General features: G+C 41.6%; 1 protein-coding gene across 2 annotated transcripts in view; it reads right to left on the reverse strand.

Moving 5' to 3' along the window:
* arb2a (ARB2 cotranscriptional regulator A) overlaps positions 1 to 25,176 on the reverse strand; it is a 143,481-nt gene that overhangs the window by 23,657 nt on the left and 94,648 nt on the right. For both annotated transcript variants that reach the window (XM_068703747.1, XM_068703746.1), the window contains one exon: positions 20,042 to 20,126. In XM_068703747.1, coding sequence (XP_068559848.1) covers positions 20,042 to 20,126 — 85 coding nt within the window. The remainder of the gene's footprint in view (positions 1 to 20,041; positions 20,127 to 25,176) is intronic.

The following is a 25,176-nucleotide window of genomic DNA, read 5'->3' on the forward strand; positions in this document are numbered from 1 at the left end:
AGGCACAACACAGTCTGCCTGGGGAATTCTCTACATCACTCTCTCCTCCTTTGCACATCTTGCTTTGCCTTGCCTCTCTGCTCTCTCACTCTCTTCCCTAACTCTGACTCTACGAAACCCTGAAAGAACTTTTGCTTGCACAGTCTTCCCACAAAAGCGACTCCCCCCGTCTCTCTCTCTCTCTCTCTCCCTCATAGCCAAAGAGCAGATGAGACGGCAACCCATGCTCAAAAGTGATCAATTTTTAATTTCTCACCACTTTTTCATGTTGAGTCAGAGAGAGATGTCAGCAAACAAGAGCTCTCGGGAGGTTAGAGGAGGGATGAAGAGGGGGTGATAGCAGATGAGGGAAGAGCAGGTGAGGAGAAGGAAGAGAAGCAGCGGAGAGGAGGAAGGGAAACAATTGCGAGAGCTGAAAAAGCAAACCAGCATTTACAGTCACAGTGTGTGAAGATAGGGGTTTTCTACATTAACATGGCTCAAATACAAGATTGCATCATATGACTTTTACATGTCACCACTCACTAGCAAGCTGATCTCCTGTTTTATATTATTAACATGTCTTTATGTATCTTTCAACAAATCAATTCCTTACTCATTCTGAGATTTTGTGAAGGCAGTGGCTGTAGTGTTTGTGCCTGGCTGAGCTGACTGGCTCTCTGTTTGGCTCTTCTTGGTGACATGGGCGGTGAAAACAAGCAGAAAATCTAACTGTTCCATATAGAGGAATATTTTTACTGCTGCTAATGTGACTTAAATACCTTGTTCCACAGCTGAGTGGGCTAGCACCTGCTGCAAGCAGAAGCTAGCCTATTACAGCTCAGTACAGTGCTGTCGCTAATTTTCTGATTCAATTAGCATGCCTCAGAGCTTTCCAGTCTAATTGCAAACTACTTCACAGTTACCTCTCTGATTAATCGCTGCCCATCTGCGAGCCATTGCAGGCAGAACTTGGTGGAACAAATTTGTATATTCTCAAATATCAGCTGCACCGCCCTGACCCGTTGAATAGGCCTCTATCTCAAAGGGTCACTGAGTGGCCCTTATATCTGACTAAGGCCCTGATCCCATAGAACTGTGCATTTTGCAAGACTTAAAGATCACTTCCCAATGTTCTGCAAATGCTGCTAGATCTTAGTAAGTTTAGTGACACTGACTCCTGCAGCTCACAACCTACAGTAGATTAAGGGTTGATGGATTTAAGTGTGTGTGTGTGTGTGTGTGTGTGTGTGTGTGTGTGTGTGTGCCCTAACCTCAACTCTGGACTGGACTAACACACCACTAACCATGTAAACCTTAAAACCTCCTGCCAGATCAATAATGCATGTCATTTGCCTACTGTTGTTTTAACCTTAACGATTCTGACATCAAACAAATACGAATAATATTGCCTGCAGTGAGGATACAATTTGGTAAATGGAACAAAAAAATCATGAAGAAAAGAACAGGAAAAGTAAATTCCTTGCAGCTGTGCAAGGAGGTCCATGAAAGCAGCAAAATATAGAGAAAGTATGTTATGTATGATAAATGCATTGGACACTGAGAAGCAATTGGTTGTGCAGACATTTTTTTTTTTTCTTCTAAAAATCAAAAATACTTGTCAGGCTTATTTAACCACAACTATTAGAGCTATGATAACAACAATAATACCTGTCCAACATGAATTACTTAATATCTTATTCTTATCCACAGACAAAAAGCACAAACAACTGTAAGACCAGCAAATATTTGTATAAGAATGCATGCAGCTGCTTCACAGCATCCAGGCAATGTTGAAGAGTTCGGGCAATGCTTAGAATGCTAAATGTCCAATTAATGTTGCTGTAAATCTGTATTTGTATAATTGCTGGCACTGTCTTGTTGGTGGATGAGTCTAAAATTATGCAAGGGACAAATGAATGTTCAACAAAGTACAATATCAGGGATAAGCTCTGGTATCATGAACCACCACTGTTGGGAAATTGCAGCTCCTAATCAGTTAGTATTGAAAAATCATATCACAATAATAATAAAACCATGAGATGTAGGCAATATCTGTAAAAAAATACATTTAACATGTTGTCCATAACCACACCCACCTCAAATGCCTCAAACTGCCTGTGTGGTATGGTTTACCCTGTCCTGGAGCAAATGTTAAGGCTATACACCTGCAGCTCTGGTAGCCCTAAGGCATTCTCAGTGGGTCAACACTGAATGACTGTTGTTGGCCCAATACTCAATTTTTCCTAACCTCCCCCTACTGAAGGACCCAGGACGGTGTGGTCTAGACCTGGAGGTCATAACCCTCTTCGAGACCCACCAGGAGACCCATCACCTCACCCACCAAACCAGATCAATAGCTCTGTGTTGTCTGGGCTGTCGGCCAGTGTTTACTTGTGTTGACCTCCCGAGCTCATGAAGAGCCGCGTAGGACAGATGACAGCAGAAACAGAGTAAAGCACCACGGCAGAGAAGATGAGGGCAGACAGTGGACAAGCTGCGGGGAGAAGGGCAGAGACACTGCTATCAAAGAAGAAAGGAACAGTGTCGGAGAGGAGAAAAGTGAAGGGTAAAGAGAACATGAAGAGAGGGCAATAACGAGTGTTCAAGAGAAAGCAAGCACACCAATATCAAAGAGGAAGGAGTGGAACAGAGGTGAGCGGAGAGATGGCTAAAAGAGTGTAGCTTGGGTGAAAGGTAAGGCTGAGGTATCTCAGGTTATCATATCAGTAAGTCAGCTAGAGACTTCCAGCTATCATAGCCAATCCAACATCGCTCCCAATCCAACACAATCCTCTTCTCTGTTCTCCAACCCAGCCCTATTGACAAATCTAAAACCAAGGTCACAGCAGCGTTTACACAGCCTTTAGCCCAAATTACATCATCCAAACTCTGGCCCGCTGAATGCATCACACTGTCACTGAGAGTAAATGACCTGGCAGGCTGCCGTCCCACTGAAAGTGGAGAAGCTGAAACAACGAGGGGGTTGGAGTAAGACATAGAGGAAAAAGTCTGATAAAAATGTGAAAAAGAAATGGCACAGGAGCTTGGCATGTAGAAAGTTATCGGTGCGTTCAATTTGTGCCCTCCACAAAAAAATCCAATGCCCCCAATACACACATACACAACTTTATTGTCCTTCTGTCAGTGGCAGTGTTTTCACCTTATGAGTCTACACGCTAAACAACAAGGGAGCATAATGCATATTGTTGCTGGCTTCCAATAATGATGCATAACCCGGTGGCTGCACAGGAATATAATACCAATATGTCAGGTCTCTGATTTGGCCACAATTTGCATGGTTATAATAGCTTATCGACTGGCTCAAGGTTGAGCAGGGCCAGGCGGCTTCACTGTAATGACTGGCCGTGTGCTCCGACAGTTTATTTCAAGCTTCTGTGGCTCAGTCACCCGGCCCCCTATCTCGTCAATACCCAATCTTGATCCCACTGTCTGCATCCTGACAAAGTCTGCACAAACACGTCTGCCCCCCCATTGCCAACAACCTCAACTCAACCTCCTCCATCCCCTTCAACCCAATGCTTCTTTTTCTCCTTTACATTATTCTTCTTTCATACAAGGATTTCCCATGGAGATCAATACAGGTGCAATTCATTAGCGCTCCCAAAATCTGCTTATCTGCAAGAGTTTGCCCGTATAACAGCTATCGACTCCTCCATGTTTGGCCCGGTGCCCACCTTGTTCAATGTCTACGCAGCAGCACAATTAGCGAGCTCTAGAAGCAAAAAGAAACTTTTTGAAATTAAAATTATAGATTTTGTTTGTAACAAGAAAAGGAGGCGATGGTATTACCTCTAAAAACAAAGCGTTGAATTAAGATTTTTAGCTTTTTTTTCAGCTTTTCTAAGTCATTAGGTTAAATTTTACTTTAGATTCTTAATTTCAGATTTCAAACATTTGCATTTTATCTTAGAGAGAAACATGAAAGAAAATAGTGGGAAATAAGGGTAGTAGAGAGCAAGCATAAGTACAGGTTCGGTATACGTGTCAAAGAAAGATTTAAAGGAAAGAGATAGAATAGCAGGAAAAGAAGTGAGGTAAAGGACAGAGGTCCGTCATCATAAAACACTCCTCGAGTTTGTCACTGGAAGTGTTTTTATTTCCAATGGACTACAACGCTTGATAGTGTTATTGCTCCAACACTAACATCCAATGACTCAGTGTCAAGGGCATCACCTTGAGAGAACGTCTACAAGTGTAGGGTAGGAGGTCACACAATAAGAGAAACCCCTTTTCCACTTCATGGCCTGTGATTGTAGCTATTCAAAAAATAAAACAAACCGCCTCTCACCTTGTTAAACAAACACAACATGTTCAAAACTTTCTTGTACAAAATTCTAACTTTTTTCTGCAATAATCCCATTCTGTTGAATACCAAACGTAACAAAACACATTTTTTAAAATCTGGATCAATAAAAGGGTCATAAACGTATTGCCATTTTTAAGTTAAAAGATAAAGTGCTGCATTTTCACTTAGATTTTCACAATAAAATGATCACAACAGCAAGAATGAGTTTTGTCTGTGAACTGCTTTTTCACATACTTATCACTATTATCTCATTGATTAACTATGTAAACATTACTTACATTTTGTCTACAAATAGCACGAGTATCGAACAAGGAAAATCCCAATTACCACTCACATGAGAGCAAACGGAACAAATCTTTACTTTTGTTGAACGCAACTCTTGGATACTTGACAAAAACAAATTAATGACAAAATCCCAACTGATGTCTTTTATTTGAACATCAGAAAAAAATGTAATTGTTTAATAAAAGATTTTAGTTTCGATCAAGAGATGGATGATACGTAGCACTGTATTAAAAATAAATATATAAAGCCCCAAAAGCATCCCACTGGTTGTTTGATCACAAACCTATCCCATTGCTTTGACAAATCAATTTCAAAACATCTCTGTTTTGGCTGTTATGAAGCCATTTCCAAAATACAAAGGGTGAGAAGGGGGGTGAGAGGGAGAAGAAAGGGATAAATCAAAAGGGGTGGTGGAAACAGGCAAGCAGTAGTCCTCGGTCGAGAGGTCAGAGTGAAGGCAGTGCGGCCGTGCCCACTGTGGGCACTCAGCTGGAACTAAATGTGGACGCCGAGACACCAACTATTGGAGCACTGCCAAGGACCTCTCCCCCTGCTGCGCTTTCTCTCTCTCTTTTTGCCCGAGACTCAACAATGAGTGGGAACTCAATTCCTCCCACCCTGCAACCCCACTCCACCTGCCCCCCAACTCCCCCACACCACACCCCCCTACCCCATTTCGCACTCATTCAGTCGTTCAGCTTAACATGTTCATTAAGCGCAGGGACGGTACTACAGAGGAAGACCACTGAAGGAGGAGAAAGTGAAGGACGGACGGGTGAACTTTAAAACTCTGTGTGCTATGTTACCCAAAATATTACACTCATTTCAACACCCCTCTGGGTGATTGGATGGCTATGGCCCTATATGTGTGTTTAAGTAGGACCACTCTCTCTGGGATGTGTGGGAGAGACAATGGGGCCAGTGAGCTAGTCCAAACAGCTGTGAGTGTGCTGGGTGTCATACCGCCTCCACGCCTGCATGCACACACATACACACACACACACACACACACACACTCACCATCTGTGAACACCAACACATGACAGAGCAAATAGGATTACAGTATGGAGGAAGACAAGGAGGATGATCCAAACACCATAATATCATTTCCAAGAAGGGACAGGCATGGGGCAGAGCATGGGGCGGGCAGGTGGGGGCGGGCTTGGTTGAGAGGTTTACCAGGGGGATGGGGCAGGGGCTTAGCCGGTCAGAGGTCAGACCTACAGTGCAGCGATCTAATGGCTGTCTAGTTTGTGCACTACAGCTTAGCTCATGTTTTCCAAAAACAAGATGCAGAAACTAGGCCAGGATTCAAGAGATGAAAAGCACCACAAATAGCACACAGGATAAATTAAATGCACCAAAGTTCACATAGTTCAAACCTTTTTTTGCAGTCGAACCTTGTTTATCTTAACTCCTCAGAGACTTAAGTTATTCAGAGGAAAGTATTTGATATGTAAGAACACATAGAAATCCCTGATTACAATTTATGAAATAAAAAAACGCAAAGTATTGTGCATTGTAATTTACAGCTCATATGAATCAAAATTGCTTATGTTATCAGAGGTATATACATGAGGTTTTATTATTTAATAAACTGAAGTCTATGTTTATGTCTCCAAAGGGTTAGTGGCAATTTTAGATTGTTGGTGAGCTTTTAGCCCCTGCTGTGTGAAGGTTACAGGCCAACATCGGACATAAACCTTATGACATGATCAACAAAACAAGCAGAGTGTCAGCTACGATTAGAAGCTCGAGTTAAATCCTTAGTGTATCCTGTCATTCGAAAGAAACATTTTCATATCACTTTATTATCATGTGATTTGTCAACTAATATTCAATGTATTAAAAGAGATTATGGTTGCATTAGAGGATTAGAGGTCTTTTAAGAAACCAGGAATGAATGCACAGTGACCCTCACACCCATCTATATACACACACACACACACACACACACACACACACACACACACACACACACACACACACACACATACGTTTGTATAGAGATACATGCCAAGCTGACCATATATGAAAGAGATTACAATGTGATTCTTAGAATTGTAGTGCAAAACAATCCATTTCTCTCATCCATCCGTTCATCCATACATGCTTTGATTTAACTGTTGATTGGTTTGAGGGCATTTCTGTGTGACAGAAAAAGGTTGATCCTGGGGCCAGAGCAGGGCAGGTATGCCAAGCATGGGTTTAAGCTGTAAGGTAACATCTATGTCAAAAGCCTCATCGTGTGTAAGATTAAATCTTGGGTCGGGATGGGCAGGTCTTGAGTAGGAACTACTGATCCAATCTAATATGAACACATCCAGCGTGGTCCACAGGAGCCAGTCTGACATGTGACTGGCTGCGACACCTCAATGTCAAAGGTCAATATAGATTTCAGCAAATCTGAGCAGGCACGGCATGAGTTTATATTCAGGGAGGGGAGGGGGCATGGCTTGGCCTCCAACCCTTACCCGCTAAGACCCTTGAAGTTTTTTACCCTGACCTAGACTTGACTCCTTCATCTGGGATGTTAGCTATACTAATTACTGCCTGATAGCCGCCTGGTGCCAAACGCAATTCACTTCCCCCCGATTCTCCTCATCTCTGCTCCAACAGCTGGTGCCAACCTCGCTTAGTGATCATGAAGTGTTGCAGACACAAAGTGCGAGCCCCCACCTTTCTTCTGCTCTGGCAATCTACCTCTTTTGTTTAGGGTTTTGTTATCTGGCCACATGTTGTTCAGAGGGCAAGGTAGGGGCAAAGGGGAGCTGCACTATGTAACATCAGACGGTCGGCTGGCATGCACTCTGAAAGAAAAAAAAGCATTTCATAAGCCAAACAAAAGGGGGATTAAAATGGCGCCAAAGATGGATTTGGAATTTGCGCCTCCGAATACTGACCCCATCCTTTTGCATCTCAAACGGTCTCCTCTGTGGCTGGAGATCCTGTTAGGGTATGAACAAGGGACAAGGTAGGGTGGAGGTGATTGAAAGGAGGGCTGGAGTCACACAGCGGTCAGGTGACTTGGACTCAAGGATGGAGAAGGGGACTCTCCCTCAGAGTCATGAGGCCCAATTTATTTCCTCTTTGCTCTAAGGCCCCCCTGTCCAACCTTGTGGCGCCCTCCGCTACCTGATTGGCATGTCTAGCACTTGGCCTTAGACCCCCTTCTGTGCCCTCTGGGCCCCTCTCACGTCTCACTGCAACAGCTAGTCATATCTCAATGTGAGTTTGTCTGTGATTATCAGCATGTGTGTGTGTGTGTGTGTGTGTGTGTATATATATATATGTGTGTGTGTGTGTGTCTTTAGGGGTGTATCACTAAGTGTGTCTACATGTGTACAGCTATCTCTGAGCATGTCCGTGTGCATTTGAATCTGTGAGCATACATTTAGCTTGTGTGTGCGTGTATGCAGACAAGTGGCCTGTCTACGTTGATTAGATAGGAGGTGAGCGCTGCAGTAGGCGGACATACTGGCTGACCAGCACACAGATGCAGAGGCAGGGGGGGAGGCAGGAGTGGTGTTTTTCCGCTGGCTTTGTAGTTTAGCCCTGAGAGGCTCACAGAGGTGATAACCAGTCTGTCTCTAGGTCACCCAGATAACATGCCTGTATACACAGCATTCTTCTTCTTGGGAGAACATACACACAAGTGTAGGTGAGTATCTGTAAGTGCAGAATACATGCACACATACCTGTATCTACACCCAAGTATAAAGACTCACAACACAACCACATTTCTCAAAATGACCCGTCACAGATGACACAGATAGTGAACCTCAGGGGAATTAACCCAAGTTTCAGAGTGACAGGATGGACAGAAGGTGACTAAAAAGATGGTGAATGGACTTACATTTATATAGCACCTATAAAGCAAAGCCTTCGGGAGCAATTTTGGGGGTTTGGTATCTTGACCAACGACACTTCGACATGCGGACTGGAAGAGCCGGGGATCAAACAGCCGATCTCACAAAACCGATTAGTGGATGACCTGCTTTACCTCCTGAGCCACAGCCACTCAGAAATAATATGACTCTCATGATGCAGTCAGAATATGTTCACAATACAACAAGATCCCCAAATGGGTTTCCTTGGCTTGAAATATGTCAGTCAACACTGACAGCAATGGACAGAATGGGCAGCAAAAACAAGTGAGACTATTAACACCATTTAAAAATCAAGACAAATGTTTAAAGAGCGATTGGTTTGGTGGGAAAACAAACCCACTTAGTCACACACTGAGGAAAAAACACTACACTGCACTTTATGACACATTTGTTGGTCCGTGCCAGACCACTTTAAGAGCTGAAAAGTCAGCTGACACTCAGGTCAAAGGTCACTGGGTGCTGCCCAGAGCAGTGACAGGCCAGCAATGGTCAGAGGATGTTAGTGGATAAACAAGAGAAGCAGGAAAAGAGGGTTGAGGATTAGGAACCATAGCATCAGTGAGGGATCAACGCAGGCTATCTCATTACTCCCAGGCACAATAAGCACAACTCTCCAAGCACTTTATAATTGCTGCTTCCTAGGCTACAAACAAGCTGTGTTTATTACCGCTTTCTACTCCTTGGTGTTTTCACTGAAAAAAAACAAAAAAAAAACATTTTTAATTGCCACATTTCTCATATACAAGCACACATCGGTTTCACGGCGGTTTGTCTCCTGTCCTGGAGATGGCTGATTAATAAAGTTTTTATCTGTCAAGATGTCAACATGGAGCATGAGGGAGGATCCAAGGTCACTGCTGCATACTGAAAACCTGGCTGATCGTAGAATCTACGGTCACTTTTTTTTTTTTTACATAATTATATAAAAAAGAGAAATAAACATTGTAATTTGAGGTTGAGTAGGACTCAAGGACTTTCAAGGGTGATTTTTTTAAATTAATTTTCTAATCATCTATTTGGCAATTATGTGCTTTCCAAATACATTCTCACAGATTCCATGTTGTGTTTTTATTTCACAACAATCACATTAAAAGTGGATTAAATTATAACTTCATTGTGCGGGACTACTGCCACAACATATCTAAAAAAAAAGTTTGACTAAAGACGACTGGTGGGTTTAAACTCAAGGAAGAAAAATCAAAACCCTTTGATCTCAAACAAACTTAAAGTGTGCGCACAGTGACATATTAAATTGACTGGCTTCCGCAGATGTTGGATCTCAGTATGGGTTCTTCAATCTAGTAGTTGTGCATATAGTGTGTGCGTGTGTGTATGTGTTAATTATCAGCTAAACGTTATGAAATGACCTCATGAACCCATAACAATAACAGTCTCCATTTAAAAAGACATGTATAAAAAGTCCAACAGAGCACAGCAGAAGATCAGTAAAATAACAAAAAGATCTAACTGTCACCTAATTACAGTTAATACACACTTCTGGGAGCAACAATCTAATCTAATTAAAATTGAGGAGCAACTAAATTCTGTTTGACCCTCAATAAAATTACCACGTCTGTCTTTCGAGTAATTTACAAATTATTCACCACTGTAGGTAAATTAAGACAAGATGGCGCATGAACTCTAGTGGACCTGTTTGAAAGGCAAACAAAAGCAAACTAAAAATGCAACATGTCTCAACAGCTTTAACTGAATAAGTGGAAATAGTTGCAGTAAATTAATTTATGTTGACAAAACTAAACATGTTGATGAATATGACTGCAAAGAAAAATACATCCATCAGTATTTGTGGGTTTGACTTCCATCCTTGTCATTTACGGTAAATTACATTCACATTAATGTTCTTCATCTTGAATAAAAATGCTGTGGAGCACTGAATTAGCTTTTCTTTTTTTGGCAGTGTGAACTTTTTATGGTTACGCTGTCATATACTCTATACGCTGTTACTCAATAGATCAACCTCTCCCTACTCTAATCTACTTAGTTCTATTAATTCAGCTAGTGGCAGCAGTTGTGAGGAATGCTACATTTACTGACAAACATTTACAATATTTAGACTGAAATAGAATTATTTATTTCAGAAGTAATGCATACAACAGTTAATGGAAATTAAATGTTAGTCCAGCAATGACATTATGCTAATAAGGTGTGGGGTTTTCCTCTCAGGCTTGGTTCTTCTCATCTTCTCACAGACAAGGCCACATCCAATGATGATGATAAGTATCATCAGAGGGGTGTTGCTACATGGAAAGCATCACTGTAACACTTGTTGGGTGGCTACTTTTACCTTGTTAATGAGGGCACGGTGATTCTGGGAGACTATGGGATGAAGGTGATTGCTAAGAGTTACAATACTAGCAGTGGTTAGGATTTGCCGTGTCCCACTGGGGCTTATTGGATTAATTCCACAATGGGGAATGCACCTAAGACTGGTCTACAGCTACAAGAACAATCCAGCATGTTATTAAGGTATTTCCCGCTTTTTTTTCTGGTTGCCACTGTAACACTGGCCACCGTTTTCTTCCTCATCTCTACACTTTATCCTGTAGCCGTCAAATGTGGTATATGCTTGTGTGTTCTTTTTTCTAAGTGGTTTGCCACATGTCGAGGTCAGGGGTAAAGGCTGGGCAGATTAGAGCCTATATCGAGTCAATGAGAAGAGGCCATATGGGCAAATGAGATCCATGTCCGCGAAGCACTAATCTGGTGATGTCCTCCGAATGACCAGGGATGGACACTACCCTGAGCAGCTCAGAGGTTTGGGGATTTGAAAGCAGCCTGTGACCTGCTCTACTGTACCCTGTATGTTAGCTCCCTCATCTGACCCTGCATACTCAAGAAAGGAAAGAGCCTGGCTTTAAACATGAAAACGATTAAAAACACTACCAGAGTAAACAGAGTGCAACTGTATTGGTGTCATTAATCCAAAATTCACATTATTCATAGTGGGTAATATGGAGAGATGGTCACAATGTTAAGCATATATACAGTAAAATGTGTTTCTTAAACTTTTCAACAATTCTCCCTGTCGTCTGAACTTTACTATTTGTATGTTCTTAAGTCACACACGGGATTCAAGTCAAAGCATAAACGATACAATGACTTAGATACTGTATGCTGTAGGTACAGATGTGTTTAAAGGGAAACACATTCTGTAGAAAAAAATATATACAGTTATTAGCCGACTGCTAGATAAAATGCTATGTGTTTGCCCCACAGCAAGTAAAAGTAAAAAAAGAAGCATAAATAAAGTAGTAGGAGGTATAGCAAGAGAAGAAAAAAATTAAAGTGGTGATAAAACAAGAAGGAGGGGGTATTTATTAGCGATACCGTCCCAGTGATTGGCTGCGAGGCGGGTAGCAGAAGGACAAATGGACAAATCTGAGGAGCTAATAAGAGTGAATACAGAACGGCCCTCATGGGCAAATCTGGCACTAAGATGATAATGAGATTATAAAACCCCACTATATTGCAGCAAATTGTATAAGTGTTTCATTGAACCTTGTTGAACTTTCATTTATGCATGCCAGGCTTTTTCACGTTTTGTCTTTCCCCTTTCTTCTCTTCCTCGGGATGATGGGACGAGTAGGAGAAAGGAGTAGAGGATAAAATGCCTCCTGGATAGAGTTTACCTAGTGCAGGGGTGAACTGAAGACCACAGACTGGGCTTTCCAGACACGCTTCTAGTTAGCATAATCACAATATCCTAAACTGTAAAGCAATAGTGCTCTGCATGTGAGATGTGATTACAAATCACACTTCACATCTTGTCAGCATCCTTCATGCATACCTCACATAAACCTATTTATTTATAGTATATCTATGCCCAGTGTTTAATAACCTTTATAGATATGAACTGAATAATACACTACTGGGGTTGATTCTAAATGTTTTGTTATCACAATATATTAATTTTCTGTTTAAAATAAGATGCACTGGTCTCAAATGTGTTCTGTGTAATAAATAAATAAAATAAATACTGCAAATAAAAATAATAATACATAAAAAAATACTATTACTATAACTATTTTTGTTACTGCAGCTGCTAATATAAAAGCAATATTTAAATTGTTAACTAAAGCAATATCCTCACATAGATCAAAAGAGTTATAAAGATAAGCTAATGCTAGCGTCAACATTTCATGAACCTCACATCACTGCTGAAGAATTATATAGTGTTTAACTTTGACAAGCTAGTACAATTATTAGCTTGATGTATTGATCTCCTTCATTTCCTCTCGTTTGTCAGTTAAGACAAACAAATGGCAAAACTCTAGTCTTGGACCTGTAACAAGGGCTTGTCTATTGACTATGTCGGCATATCTTTGATTCTGATCTGGGTGAAGATTCATGTCGGACAGAAAGCAAAGCGCTGGAATAGATCAATAAACACGGACAGTCCTCGAGAATTGAATCAAAGAATTGAATCAAGGTGGTCAAGTCTTTGATTCAAAGGAAATGTCCCTGAGAGACGGCAACCTACATGACAGAACAGATTGCCCTGTCACCATGTCACAATACTGTGACCTGTCAATGTACTGGGGGCAGTGTTGTGTCAAAGACACAAAGTGAGGATTTGGGGGAGGAATCTATCAAGGTTGGTTCAGATGTTAATGATGATGAGGGTTGCTGAAAAGTTCTTAATATAATGCTACATCTCCATTGGTAATTTTCTCTGTGGTTGTTATTCCCTCGGGATATTGACACAGGGGTTAAAAACAAACAAATCTAACGTGCAACGTTCAAATGTGCAGAGGAAACTTAATATTTCTGTCATTGCTTGAGCCATTTCATATAACCACCTGATCAAAAATGAATGCACAATTGAGGCCAAAGTGAAATATATCTGATATTGTAATCCATATTCTCTTCAAGAAGATGTTTGCATCTCAAGCTTCAGCTCCGATGTCATTCTTCATTTATGCTGTACTGTTGTGTCTAAATGTGTTTCTACATGAATAAAGAATCACATTCACACATCTTTAATCAGAGCTGTGATACATTTTGCTAAGTAACCCTTAAGTTGACAAACAAAACTTTCTCCCAGCTGTCATGACCAAAAACTCCAATTCAGATATAAAAAAATCCATACGAATAAAAAGTAAAGTAAAAGACAAAGAAAGCTTAGAGGGAAGATATTCTGTATAGTTAACACTCTCTTTTGCTCATATCTTCTGTTTATCTTATATACCAGACTGTTGATAATGAGCCAAGGTACTACTCCAGCCAAGGCAGTTGAGAGTTAAATACATTAAAATCCGTTCCACTTCACAGGTGCTTCACCATATAACAGATCCTATATATTTGCCAATTTATGTTCCCAGCATTCGGTATCCTGGCACTCATGTCAAGAAGTAGACCACCAAAAGATGGCAACAACATTCAGACATCACAAACCAGATTTTGGCTTGGTTCGGTTTTTACAAAAGGGGATGTTTTCCCCTCATCTTTTAACACTCCCCCTACACACTCTTATTCCCTGGATATTGCTGACTATCTTTCCATGACTGCACCATTCCAGTAAATTAAAATAAACGAGATGAGTCGTGCCTCGCTTACTCATTTCCCCAAAATTCAGCCAAACACATTTGATAACTTTGGATAGTTGGAATATCCAATAGAATTACATTTTTGAAGGCTTTGGATTGTATATGCAGGTTGGGATGTTGCATGGGCCTGCTTGTGGATGCCAAGTTAAGGTTTGACAGCCATCTATACAGAAGCTATCATGTGGAATTAGCTGGTTCGTGCTTATTGGCTTAACTACTACATGCAAATTTCAGAAGTTCTCTGCATGTGCGCATTGGAACTATAGTTACAAAGCATAACCTTCATTTTTACTTAAACTTAACTGAAAAATCTAAACACAGTTATCCAGGACCAAACAAGCTACCTATTCCCCAGCATACCATAAATGTTCCACGTCAAATGCTAAATTCTCTTTCAATAAAAACACCAGCTGTGCATGACTCAAAACTATTTCTGATTTGTCTTATTTATCAGTATAATCAGTGTACTAAGAACTAAGAATAGTAATCCTAGCATTTTTTTCCTGCAAAAACATCAGAAGATAAGGCTTTTCAATGATAAACGTATTTGTTAGCCTGTCAAAACAGGTTTACTTCCTTGAAGAAAGTTTACAGATAATGCTCCACAGCCGAAGAGGTCTCATTATCCGCCTCAACCTTCAGTTTTACATTTACAGTTGTTGTTATATTGAAAACTGTGTAGTTATTTTCCAGCTCTATTATAGCGTAAATCTTTTCCAGTGATTCTAAAACTGTCTCTTTTCTGGTGTCTTCAAATCAGAGTATCCATAGAATAGAATAAAAAATAGAAAACATCTGGCGGAGAACTCTAATAAAGTCCAGCTGGTCATTGTAAAACTAGGCCGATTTACATATTTTTGTTCTTGCTGAAAAGATTCCAAGCAGCTGAAGATTGTGTTTCCCAGGTAACATTATGGCATAAAGCTTCTACACCAATCCTGGCCCTTCAGTGTCTCCAAAAAGATCACACACGGGGCGAAAAAGAGAATACATCAAAAAGATCCCTGCACAGCTCTGATATAGCCTCCACACCAACCATTCATCTTTGGCACAACTTTTGTTCTCTTTTTCAACTCAGTACCCTCAATACGACCCTATCACGGTTGCCTCTAGTTTGAGGTTGGTAAACTGGTGCAATTGGTCAATCACCACCAGAGAAGTCTGAGATTTACTCAGGCACTAAAGAAAAAGAAATTGTCAGAGATTGTCATTGTTTGACGACTGGGTATCAAAAGTAAATATTACATATGACAACAATACAATGAGTGCATCACTGCTGAACTAAAATAAATCCATTAGAAATTGGTATTCTGATCATATGGTTGTAGTTTATGATATCAAAGTATAATCACAAATCAAACCAAATTGTTATTACATCTCACAAATCAGCACTTTATTACTAGTTTCTGACTGACATCAGCAGTTCTTGTTCTCAGAATTTTCCACATCCTTATGATGTGATCTGTCACAAATGTGACCCAGACAATAGCCTGACCCAACCTCAGTGAATCCAGGTCAAGGGTTAGGGTCCAGTTCACCAGAGTTTACATGTCTATTTCCTGCAAATCTAGCGCAACGTGTGCCGGTCAAGCTAAGAAAACACTGGCACACAAATGTGAAAACACAGGCAAAAACACATACACATCTTCATGTGATCTTCTATCGAGGCAGCGGACTTCCAACTTAACAAGCTGGAAAAACAGTGGTTGGAGGAGGTGAGGTTAATTTGAGTGGGCCTGAGTTTCCTCTCAAAGTGTTAAGTCACACAGACATCAATCAGATGGTGTGTTTGTGTGTGTGTGTGTGTGTGTGTGTGTGTGTGTGTGTGGTGAAGGTGCAGACAGCTAGAGGTGTTTCACGGTCAGCAGTGCGTGGATCAGGGGGGTGAAGGTTACAGGCAAGTCAATTCTATAGCAGGACATGGCATATTCACAATAAGAGCTTGACAACGTGTGTGTGCTCCGTATCAGCTTTTATTCCCAGGCACTCTTTTGTGTCTCCGTGGTATCTTGGCACATTAATAACACTGAGCCACAGAGGTATGAGCCTTAGGTAAAGAAGAAAGGCAGTGACCTCCCATGTCATTGCACAGGAATTATTTCTCATGTCTTTAACAATATTGCATCACTTTTACAGCCAACTCCCCTCTATTTTCATTCAAGATGAAAAAAAACAACTGAGAAAACCTTTCAATACAATCCTTACTTTTGTAATTATGGAAAACCTAATAGAAAAGGAAGAAAGGTGGGCACATCAAAAAATGACATACAGTAGCGTATTTATGTTGCGAAAGAAAATGAAAGTGAGTCTCTTCCTGCAGTCCATTAGGGTTAATTACAGCCTTGTGTTGGGATGCTTGTAGCAGAGCAGGGTTGGTAATTAAAGAACAGGTAAGACATTAACTTACTTTTGTTAGCCATTAATCAGTGTTTACCTTCAGAGAGGTCTCCCTTTGTAATTAATAATCAGCTTGGACAATGAGTAATCACCCAAGAGGAAGTTGTGTGTACATGTGTCTGTGTGCTTAAGTATGTGTGTGTTATCAACAAAGGCGGTTTTCCCACCTTTGAAATAGCATCTTCACTGATCAAACAACTGATCATCCATCTCACAAGAAAAAAGTCAATAAACTAAGCAACAAAAACAAAGGAGCCATTACCAGAAGAAATGACTGTAAGACTGGAATTTTCCTGTGTTTTTGTCCATCCCTTTCTCCTCACCCTCATTCTCTCTCATCTTGTATTTATCCTTGTCCTGGCATCTAAACGGCATTGTAGGTTTGGAATGATTACATCTTGGGAAGGCCACCCCACTTAAACAGTGCCCCACTAACAGACTTATTTCTCTATTGTCCTTGTAGTTACTCCACCACACACACACACACACACACACACACACACACATACACACACACACACACACACACACACACACACACACACACACACACACACACACACACACACACACACACAAAGGGAGCTTTTCCAGCAGGAGCTTGGTTCCACTTTATCTGCATATTTTGCCCCGTGTACAGCATGCTCCTAACTGATAAAATTCTGCTAGTGTGCCAGGCCACTGCCAAACGCCAGAGCAATGACCTTCTTGGGAGAACAAATTCCTTTTGCAAGATGGAAAAAAAAAAGAATGGAGTGAAAGGAAGAAAGATTAAGACACAATTAAACAAAACAAAAAAAAGGTAGGGAAGCTGGCCAGTCAAATGTGAAGGGAGTGGTTCCAGGTTTTATCACATTTAAAAACAAGAATTGGAGACCTTAGTGGACACCCCTGCTATGTGTTATTCTCCTTCCCTCTCTGCGTCTTTCCAGCCCAGTCACAGTGCCATGCTGGTATACCGACGTTGCTTCACAGATGATAAGGAATAACAGACCAGCTCTGCCTCCACTTCTCCCTACCTCCTTCTGCCAAGAGTCTACCAGCATGGAAACACATTAATCATATCATTACTGCTCCACACAGGGAGGCAGAACGCAAGTGGAGGAGGGGAGATGTATGGAGAAAGTCAGATGCAGAAGAAGAGTAAGGAGAGAGAGAGAGAGAGAGAGAGAGAGAGAGAGAGAGAGAGAGAGAGAGAGACAGAAGAACAGAAGTAGAGAAAGAAAGAGAGCAACAGCAAGACTCGTTCTTCAACCAATCCTCCCATCAGACTACCTGACCAGTCCCAGTACCCACATTTAAGCACACTTCCAATACTTTGTTAGCCTTGAGACATCTTCTTATGTGTGTCTGATCACATGCTATTCCCCACAGCAGCCGAGTTGCCCCGGGCCTGGCGCGGTCTGGCTTCACACAAGAGCGGTGGTTCACACTGTGATGTGTGTGTCTGCATGTGAGCATGTGCACTTGCGTGTGCGTGTATGACAACAAGGAGTCACAGGTCTGTTCCTTGTTGCTGAGATGCTTTATGGTCAACCCTGATTATCCCCCACTAACACACACGCTCGTACCATAGCAACCCAAACAACAGCAGTCATGGTAGCAGAAGAGGTAACTGTTGGGTCGATTGAAGTGCTGGGCCACGCTGCCCTGACAGCCTTCCCTCAACCTCGTCACCTCTGTTGCTCTGCTGTGACTCTTACCACAATGGCGGCTGCCTATGAACCTGCCAGGCTGCCAAGGACACAAAGACGACTTCTACAACCTTTGACATCAGAAGCTGCCACCAAAAGACCAGATACAAGAAGAGTTGGCAGCTCTGTTAACAGGCCAGAGACTCAGATCTATTCAGCTCAGTTAAAGTAGCAAAAGTCAAAAGAGCACAAATCAATAGTGCATACATAGAGATGGACGCTGTGTCAAACAGGTCTGTGATAGGACAATGCCAGGCATACCAACAGTTTCAAAAAGTAGACTGCGATATCTTGGCTTAAAGGTTGCTGTCTTTTGACCAACAGCAGTCACTGAGAAGAGACGTAAAAAATCAAGTTAAAAAAATGACATTTGAAGATGAAATACAGTATGAGTTTTCTATTGAAGACTAGATGACATTTCAAGAAGCTGATTCACTGGTAGATGTTAAGGCCACCCACGCACACAGCTCCATGTGGAACATGGTGTTTTAGTGGCCAAGATGAGATAGCAGTGTTGGAGATGTATTCACTAACACGTGGAGCATGTGTAAGATGACCTACACATTCACCATGGTGTCACAGAGGGGTTTTGAAGAGAATAAAATTACAATGCAGGATTGCTGGAGTGATGATGGAAATGAGTGATGAGACAAAGATGTTTGTATTTGTGTGCTACATGTAATAATTGCTACTTACATATACAAAGAGTAAAAACAGGTGCATTAAATACTTATGACGGATATGATATATCATTTCCTGTTAAGATTTTCCTTTTGTTTCTCTGTGTGTGTGCGGCTGTGCGTGCCTGCCCACATGTGTGTCACTCTTCAAACAACACTGCAATCATCATCTCTTATCAACGGTCATGTTGAGGATTACAGCTTTCATCCCTAATCCTACATTAAGGACACATTCTCATGATGGCCGTGACATCATCAAGGCCAGTCCACCACTGAGAGGGCACAGGGACAGGAAGCCAAACACCACAGGAGAGGATTAATGAATATAGGAGACAGTTGATGAAAAAAGAAAGAAGGCGCGACAAAGAGGACGAAAATAGAAACAAAATCAAACAGCACATTTCTGTAACGTGTGTGAGACAAGCTACTGCGTGTATTTGTGTTTCAAGATAATCTACCACTGCTTCAGTTTCTCTGACAATGATCCTTCTCAATCAGCCCCACTAAGACATCACACACACACACACACACACACACACACACACACACACACACACAGAAGAAATACTGTCAACATACCCACAACAACGCACCTATTGAACCCTGTTATCGGCACTGCTATATCCCACTGATGAACACATAAAGTATACAGAGGTAAAACAAACACTGAGGAAATTATTATTATTTGCATATCTGTCATTTATGCAGATTTTGAATATAAAATAATTTCACTTAACTTAGAAACATATCTCCCATTTTTAGGCTACATTTAAGAGACATGTAGTGATGATTTATGAACATTTTATGGATTTTTCAATATATCCATGAAGCTTAACCCACTACTTTAATCATTTCTTTATCACTGATTGTGAGCCTCTGGTAATGCGAGTTTGTCAGTACTCACAACTACAGCAGCTAACTTCACTTCTCACAGTGCAAACCAATTTTTCACTTTTGACTGTAGAATAAACGCTTGGCTTAGCTTGACATAGCACCTATTGCCTACATGTGAAGCTCTGTTACATGTTGACCTACTGGTGCTAGTACTCTATTGTGCTAGTACTCTATTGTTTAACTGCCTTGAAATAAATCAAGTCAAATTCCTTGCAATCATTGTATTTGGAAACTGAAAGCGATCTAGATAATACTGTAAGTAGAAATTGAGTAATATGGTTATTACTGTTGGAGTGTTTTTTTTTTACAAAGATTTGTTTGATACCTGCAGAGACTCTGGGGCAGTCTGGCAGCATGGAATCCAGTGGTGTGTCCAGGGGCTCTGGACTCGACACCCAGTTACAACAGTGCTGTAGGGAGAGGTGAAAAAAAATGTAAATTGACAATTGAAAACAACGAGGGCAAATTTCTCATCTATTTATGGCATGTAGAAGGTTTGGGAAATGAATAAATGGCAACCAGTATTCACCACAATTCCTCCCACATACACAGAAATACATACTAAAATAAAATAATAAAATAAAAGACAAATAAAATAAAGGAAGGGATTTGACGCACAAATGTAAGTCTTTTATCTTCGTGATTCCCTCTTTTTTTCACTTTATGGAAATAAAGTGAAATACTGCAAGTTTAATTGAAATTGCAAGAGATATTGGAATACAAAAAAACACTCTGGAGAATAAAAAGGATGGAAAATAGGGAGTCAAGGGAGACAAAGAAAAGGGGGACAGGTGCAGAGGAAAAGGGGAGATACGATGATCGAGAAAGAGGTATGTGCATGGTTGAGCGAGGTGGGGAGAGAGAAAGAGAGAGAGAGACGGGAACAAGCAATTAAAAGCTCTGTGACATGTTGCTCAGACAGCTTGGCGTTTGTTTGTGGTTGAGAGCTGAGGCCTTCTACCATGGTGGATCAGTGGGTGCCCTGGGGGAGGGTGTCTGCCCAGCTTGCTGACCCATAACCCCCTGCAAACACCCCTAGTCCTCTCAAACCCCCTGTGGTTGACAACTCTACTGTCAGAAGGAGGAGAAGACCTCTTTATCTGTTTTTTGCTGTCTTCATCTGTCTGTGTGGCGGGCTCTCTTTCTACCAACTAGGTTGTTGCAAACACATTAGGGTTAAACCTAAGGTACAATTAATAATGAACTGCATCAAAGCCCCACTTCAAAACAACTTCCTATTCCCATGCTTTGAGGTTTCATTCTCTGGGTCAGATGACAACATATCAAAGTATGTTTTCCCTTTTGACCATGCGATGTGGATTGGTATGCTGTGGCTAGTAAGGTTAGTATAAAAACAAGGGAAAAGGGAGAGAGGGACAGAGGGAGTCTGAGAAGGAATGCCTGGAGAAGACGCTCTCCAGATAAGATAAAAGTTAAATAGAAGAAAGAGAAAATGTAAAGAGATTAGAATGTGCAGCTGGCGTCCTTCTGAATCACTGCTTATCTTCCCTTGTTTACTTTCACCCTGGCCCCCTGACAGCCATTACAGTGTTGCACATGCTTGTGTGTGTATGTGTGTGGGTCAGTGATTGCATTACAGGGGGTCTCCCACGAAGTTGTGTAGCGCTGTAAACCATTCAAACTCAAATACACACACAGAGGAACACATGCTTTTGCATTTTTGCCCTCAGCAACCCTGACTCTTAAGGCCCTCACTTATACTCAGCCGTCATCCCTGAAGTTAACCCCTACACACTAAAGCACCCTTCTCCCAGGTATGTTTTATGTGTGCATATTTAAAAGGTACACCAGGACACTGAATATACTTGATGCCTAATTTAGCCCTATATAGTCGTATAAGGGGTATAACATAAGAGGAGCCAAAGAGTGTTGAACTAAGATCGGCAGAGAGATGAGGGGGGGAGGATAGGGGTGGGGGTGGTGGGGGTGTTGGGAAAAGATGACAAGTCATCTTGGTAAACAGTGGCATATTGTGTATTTTTAGATCCTTTGCTTTGCCCTAGATGTGCTCTCCTCTGAGCCTGGGCTTGCGGGCAGAGCGGTGTAGAGCGGTGTAGAGCGGCACAGAAGCAGTGGGGCTCCTTGACTGCTACATCAAGTGTCTCATTGTATCTCCTTTAATTCATTCAGTCTGTCTGGAAGAAGATGTCAGCTGGGCTGTGGAGCAGTGGGCTGAAGGCGGCTGGAGAGACGGGAAGGAGGGGAGTCTTTCAAAGGGCCCTCCTCCCTCCTCCTTCACCTCCACCATCACTACCAATGGAGGCAGGGAGGCCGGGGTTTGAATAGATTTGTCAAGGCAACAACACATGTGCACACAAACTCTTGCATAAATGCACGCACGCACACACACACACACACACACACACACACACACACACACACACACACACACAAACAGTGCACACAGCCCCAGTGCTGTGGGAGACCGCAGGCATAACAGCAGTCACATAAAGGCAAGGCCTGCTGGCTGGGATTAGAGAAGGGCGACTTGACAAAAGGATGGCACATCACATCGGTTGCCTTTGACACATAGCATCATCACTTCAAGCAGCTCGTCCGCCGATCAATGGCGCCATTGAACTAAAGGCAGACAGTGAAACAAACATGTAAACAGATTTGCCTCTCCCTACACTCTGTGTGTTTTGGTTTGTGCTGGATATGCGCACATGCATGTACCCATTTGTACACAACGCAAGACATATTGTTGCAGAATGCATTTTGTTTCACTTAAAATCCTCACTAACATTATAGAGGAATAAATTCCTAAAAAGATCCTTTATAGTGTTGAGTTAGAGGCTGAAGCTAAGTGCTAAAGCTAACCATTAAGCTAAAAGTATGCTCTGATGGTGTAAATGGCAAGCAGGTGTCAGCTCTACCACTCTACCTGTGAGAGATGCTTTTGACTCTTCTTTGTCATGTGTACATGTTTGTGTGTGTGTGTGTGTGTGTGTGTGTGTGTTTGTGAGATCCACCACCTGCTTCCTTCAGCAAGTCACAGTGGAAGCCAGCCTGCTTCTTTCACATACACAACAAACACCCATGCTGCACACACACACTTTGAGAGTAATGGACACAAAACACTGCGTTCAGCTGATGGCAGGCGGATCTGATGGAGTCTGCACAAGGACCAAATAGGTCTCTGTTAGGTCTCCGTATCCACTACACAGTAAGTGCCACAGGAATACACACACAGCACCTTGAAATGAGGATGTATAGGCTACTCTTTACGTTCCAAAGCCTGCATTCGAACAACAGAACACACTATAAACTCAGGTTTGGTCACAATACATGCACACTTGCAAAAAAGTATGAAAATAAAATATAAAAAGGGTGATCCGATAATCAAACAAACTACAAAATTATCTTTTGGATCTGTTTGGAAACTATCCTCAATGCAAATATTGAATAAAATACGTGTAGTATGTAAATGTGCAATTGTGTACAATCGGTTTAATTAAATGGTAAACCAGTATCTCTACCTTTTCTTTTTCAAAGCACACAGGACTTTGAGATGATAGAAAACTCTGTGCTGTACAAAATTCTCCTAAACCATAACACACATGACAGCCTGCAACCTAAATTCTCCGAAAGTAGTCCTGAGTATCAATTTTTGCTCACTCTCTCTCTGTCCGTCTCTCTCCCACCTCCTCCAGTTCCTGTATAATCTCTATGGATTAGAATGGTTTATTCATGACCATAGTGTACTCTGTATGTGTGTATGTATGTGAGCTCTGGGCAGGCCACTAGAGTGTGACAGCAGGCCAGCACAGTGACAGGAGACACCTTGGAGACTGTGACAGGCTGCCAGCTGTACACCATCATTCGCATTTCTCTCTATCTCACTCACTTCTTCTCACTATGCTACTCATCTATCTCCACATACATCTCTTCATCTCCTCTCCTCCATCTGTATTCACTCCATTCATATCCTACCTGTCTTTTTGTTTTTCTTTTCCACAGCTCTAACCTGTGCTGTCTCTGAGCCAGTCAACGGGATCTAAATAATTGAACGTTTCTCATACTTTATTTCCTTCTGTCTCAGCCAGTGGATGGAGTTTTTCTAGCTCAGACTCTGCTTATTCCCTGCCTTTTTCTTTTCTCTTACCATCACTCTGTATTTTGTCTCCTGGTGGTGACGTCAGTTGCCCCTCGTCTAACCCATTTGGTCCATATAACCTGGCCCAGTAGGCGCTGATCTCTAAATCCCATCTCCTCTCTTTTACTCTCCGATTCTCATCGCTCCATCCCACCGTCCAGTGACCTCTTGAACCCCGGAGGGAGGGAATTATCTCTGTCCGAGGAGAACAGAGCAGTGCACTGCTGAGGTGCCCCGACCTCACATGCACCCACTCGTACGGGCACCCACATTTATACATCACCCAGGACATTATGCATGTTCACTGCTATCTCCTTTCTGTGATGTGCAGCACCTTCTGGGCTGCCCTTCCCGCATGTGTGTGTGGCTGTACCTCAATGTGTTTAAAAGGATCTACTGTCAGGGTCTGTGTGCACTTGTGTGTCTATGTTTTGCACTGCACCAACAACTGCATCTACTTGTAGTGTGTGTGTGTACTGTGTGATCATTCAAAGCCAAACATCAGGAAACTGAGCCAATGTTCGAAATCCCTAAAATTGGAATATTGGGTGGAGCAAAAAGGCACTCTGACCTTTTAGTGGAACCAGTGCAAATACACAGTATTGGTTTCTAATGTAAACGACTAGGGACAGAGTAGATTTTGGATTCACCTCAATCCTCATGCTGACCCATGGCTCGTTAACTAGCACTGTCATCCATGCACCGAAGCCAGGGATGTGATGAAATATGAAATACTGAATTTGAGCAAAACAACTTACGGTATTGGTTTTGAAAATATAATATATTCATTTTGCTCCACCCCCCTCAATATCAATCAAATGTTAACATATCCAAAAATAATGTATATCTCCCAGCAGTGATCTGCAGTATTTATCATTAATTTATCATTAATTTGAGTTGTTGGTTGGGTTGTTGTTAAATACAATTGATGTAATGATTGACATAGTAATTTTGATGGTCCCTGAGAGAAATACAGTGTAAACATTTCTTTGGAATTAGCAACAAGTAGTGAGGTTTTAACTCTTTCAGAACAAAATAGCACAAAACTGCAATGGTAAGGCAGAAAATTATGAATTTAAGGAAAAGAGGAAGAAAAAAACATAAGGCTGAAAGCAGAGGAAGAAGAGTATGTGAAATCTATTAGCTTTATATGTTGCATCCTTCAGAAGGGCATATAGGTTTGTTTCCGTTTCCCTCAAGAAAAAATCCCTTTAATTAGGAGGGCTCATCCCTTGATTCAGCCAAAAAAGGACTGTGTGTTAATGAGTACGAGAGAGAGCGAATCCTTGCCTGTCCCTTTACTCCGACCGGACAAAGAAGGTTATTTCAGATTTATTGTTCCG

This window comes from Cebidichthys violaceus, unplaced genomic scaffold, assembly GCF_023349555.1.
Source record: "Cebidichthys violaceus isolate CVI_PGR_0920_01 unplaced genomic scaffold, fCebVio1.0.p SCAF_9, whole genome shotgun sequence".
Taxonomy (NCBI): domain Eukaryota; kingdom Metazoa; phylum Chordata; class Actinopteri; order Perciformes; family Stichaeidae; genus Cebidichthys; species Cebidichthys violaceus.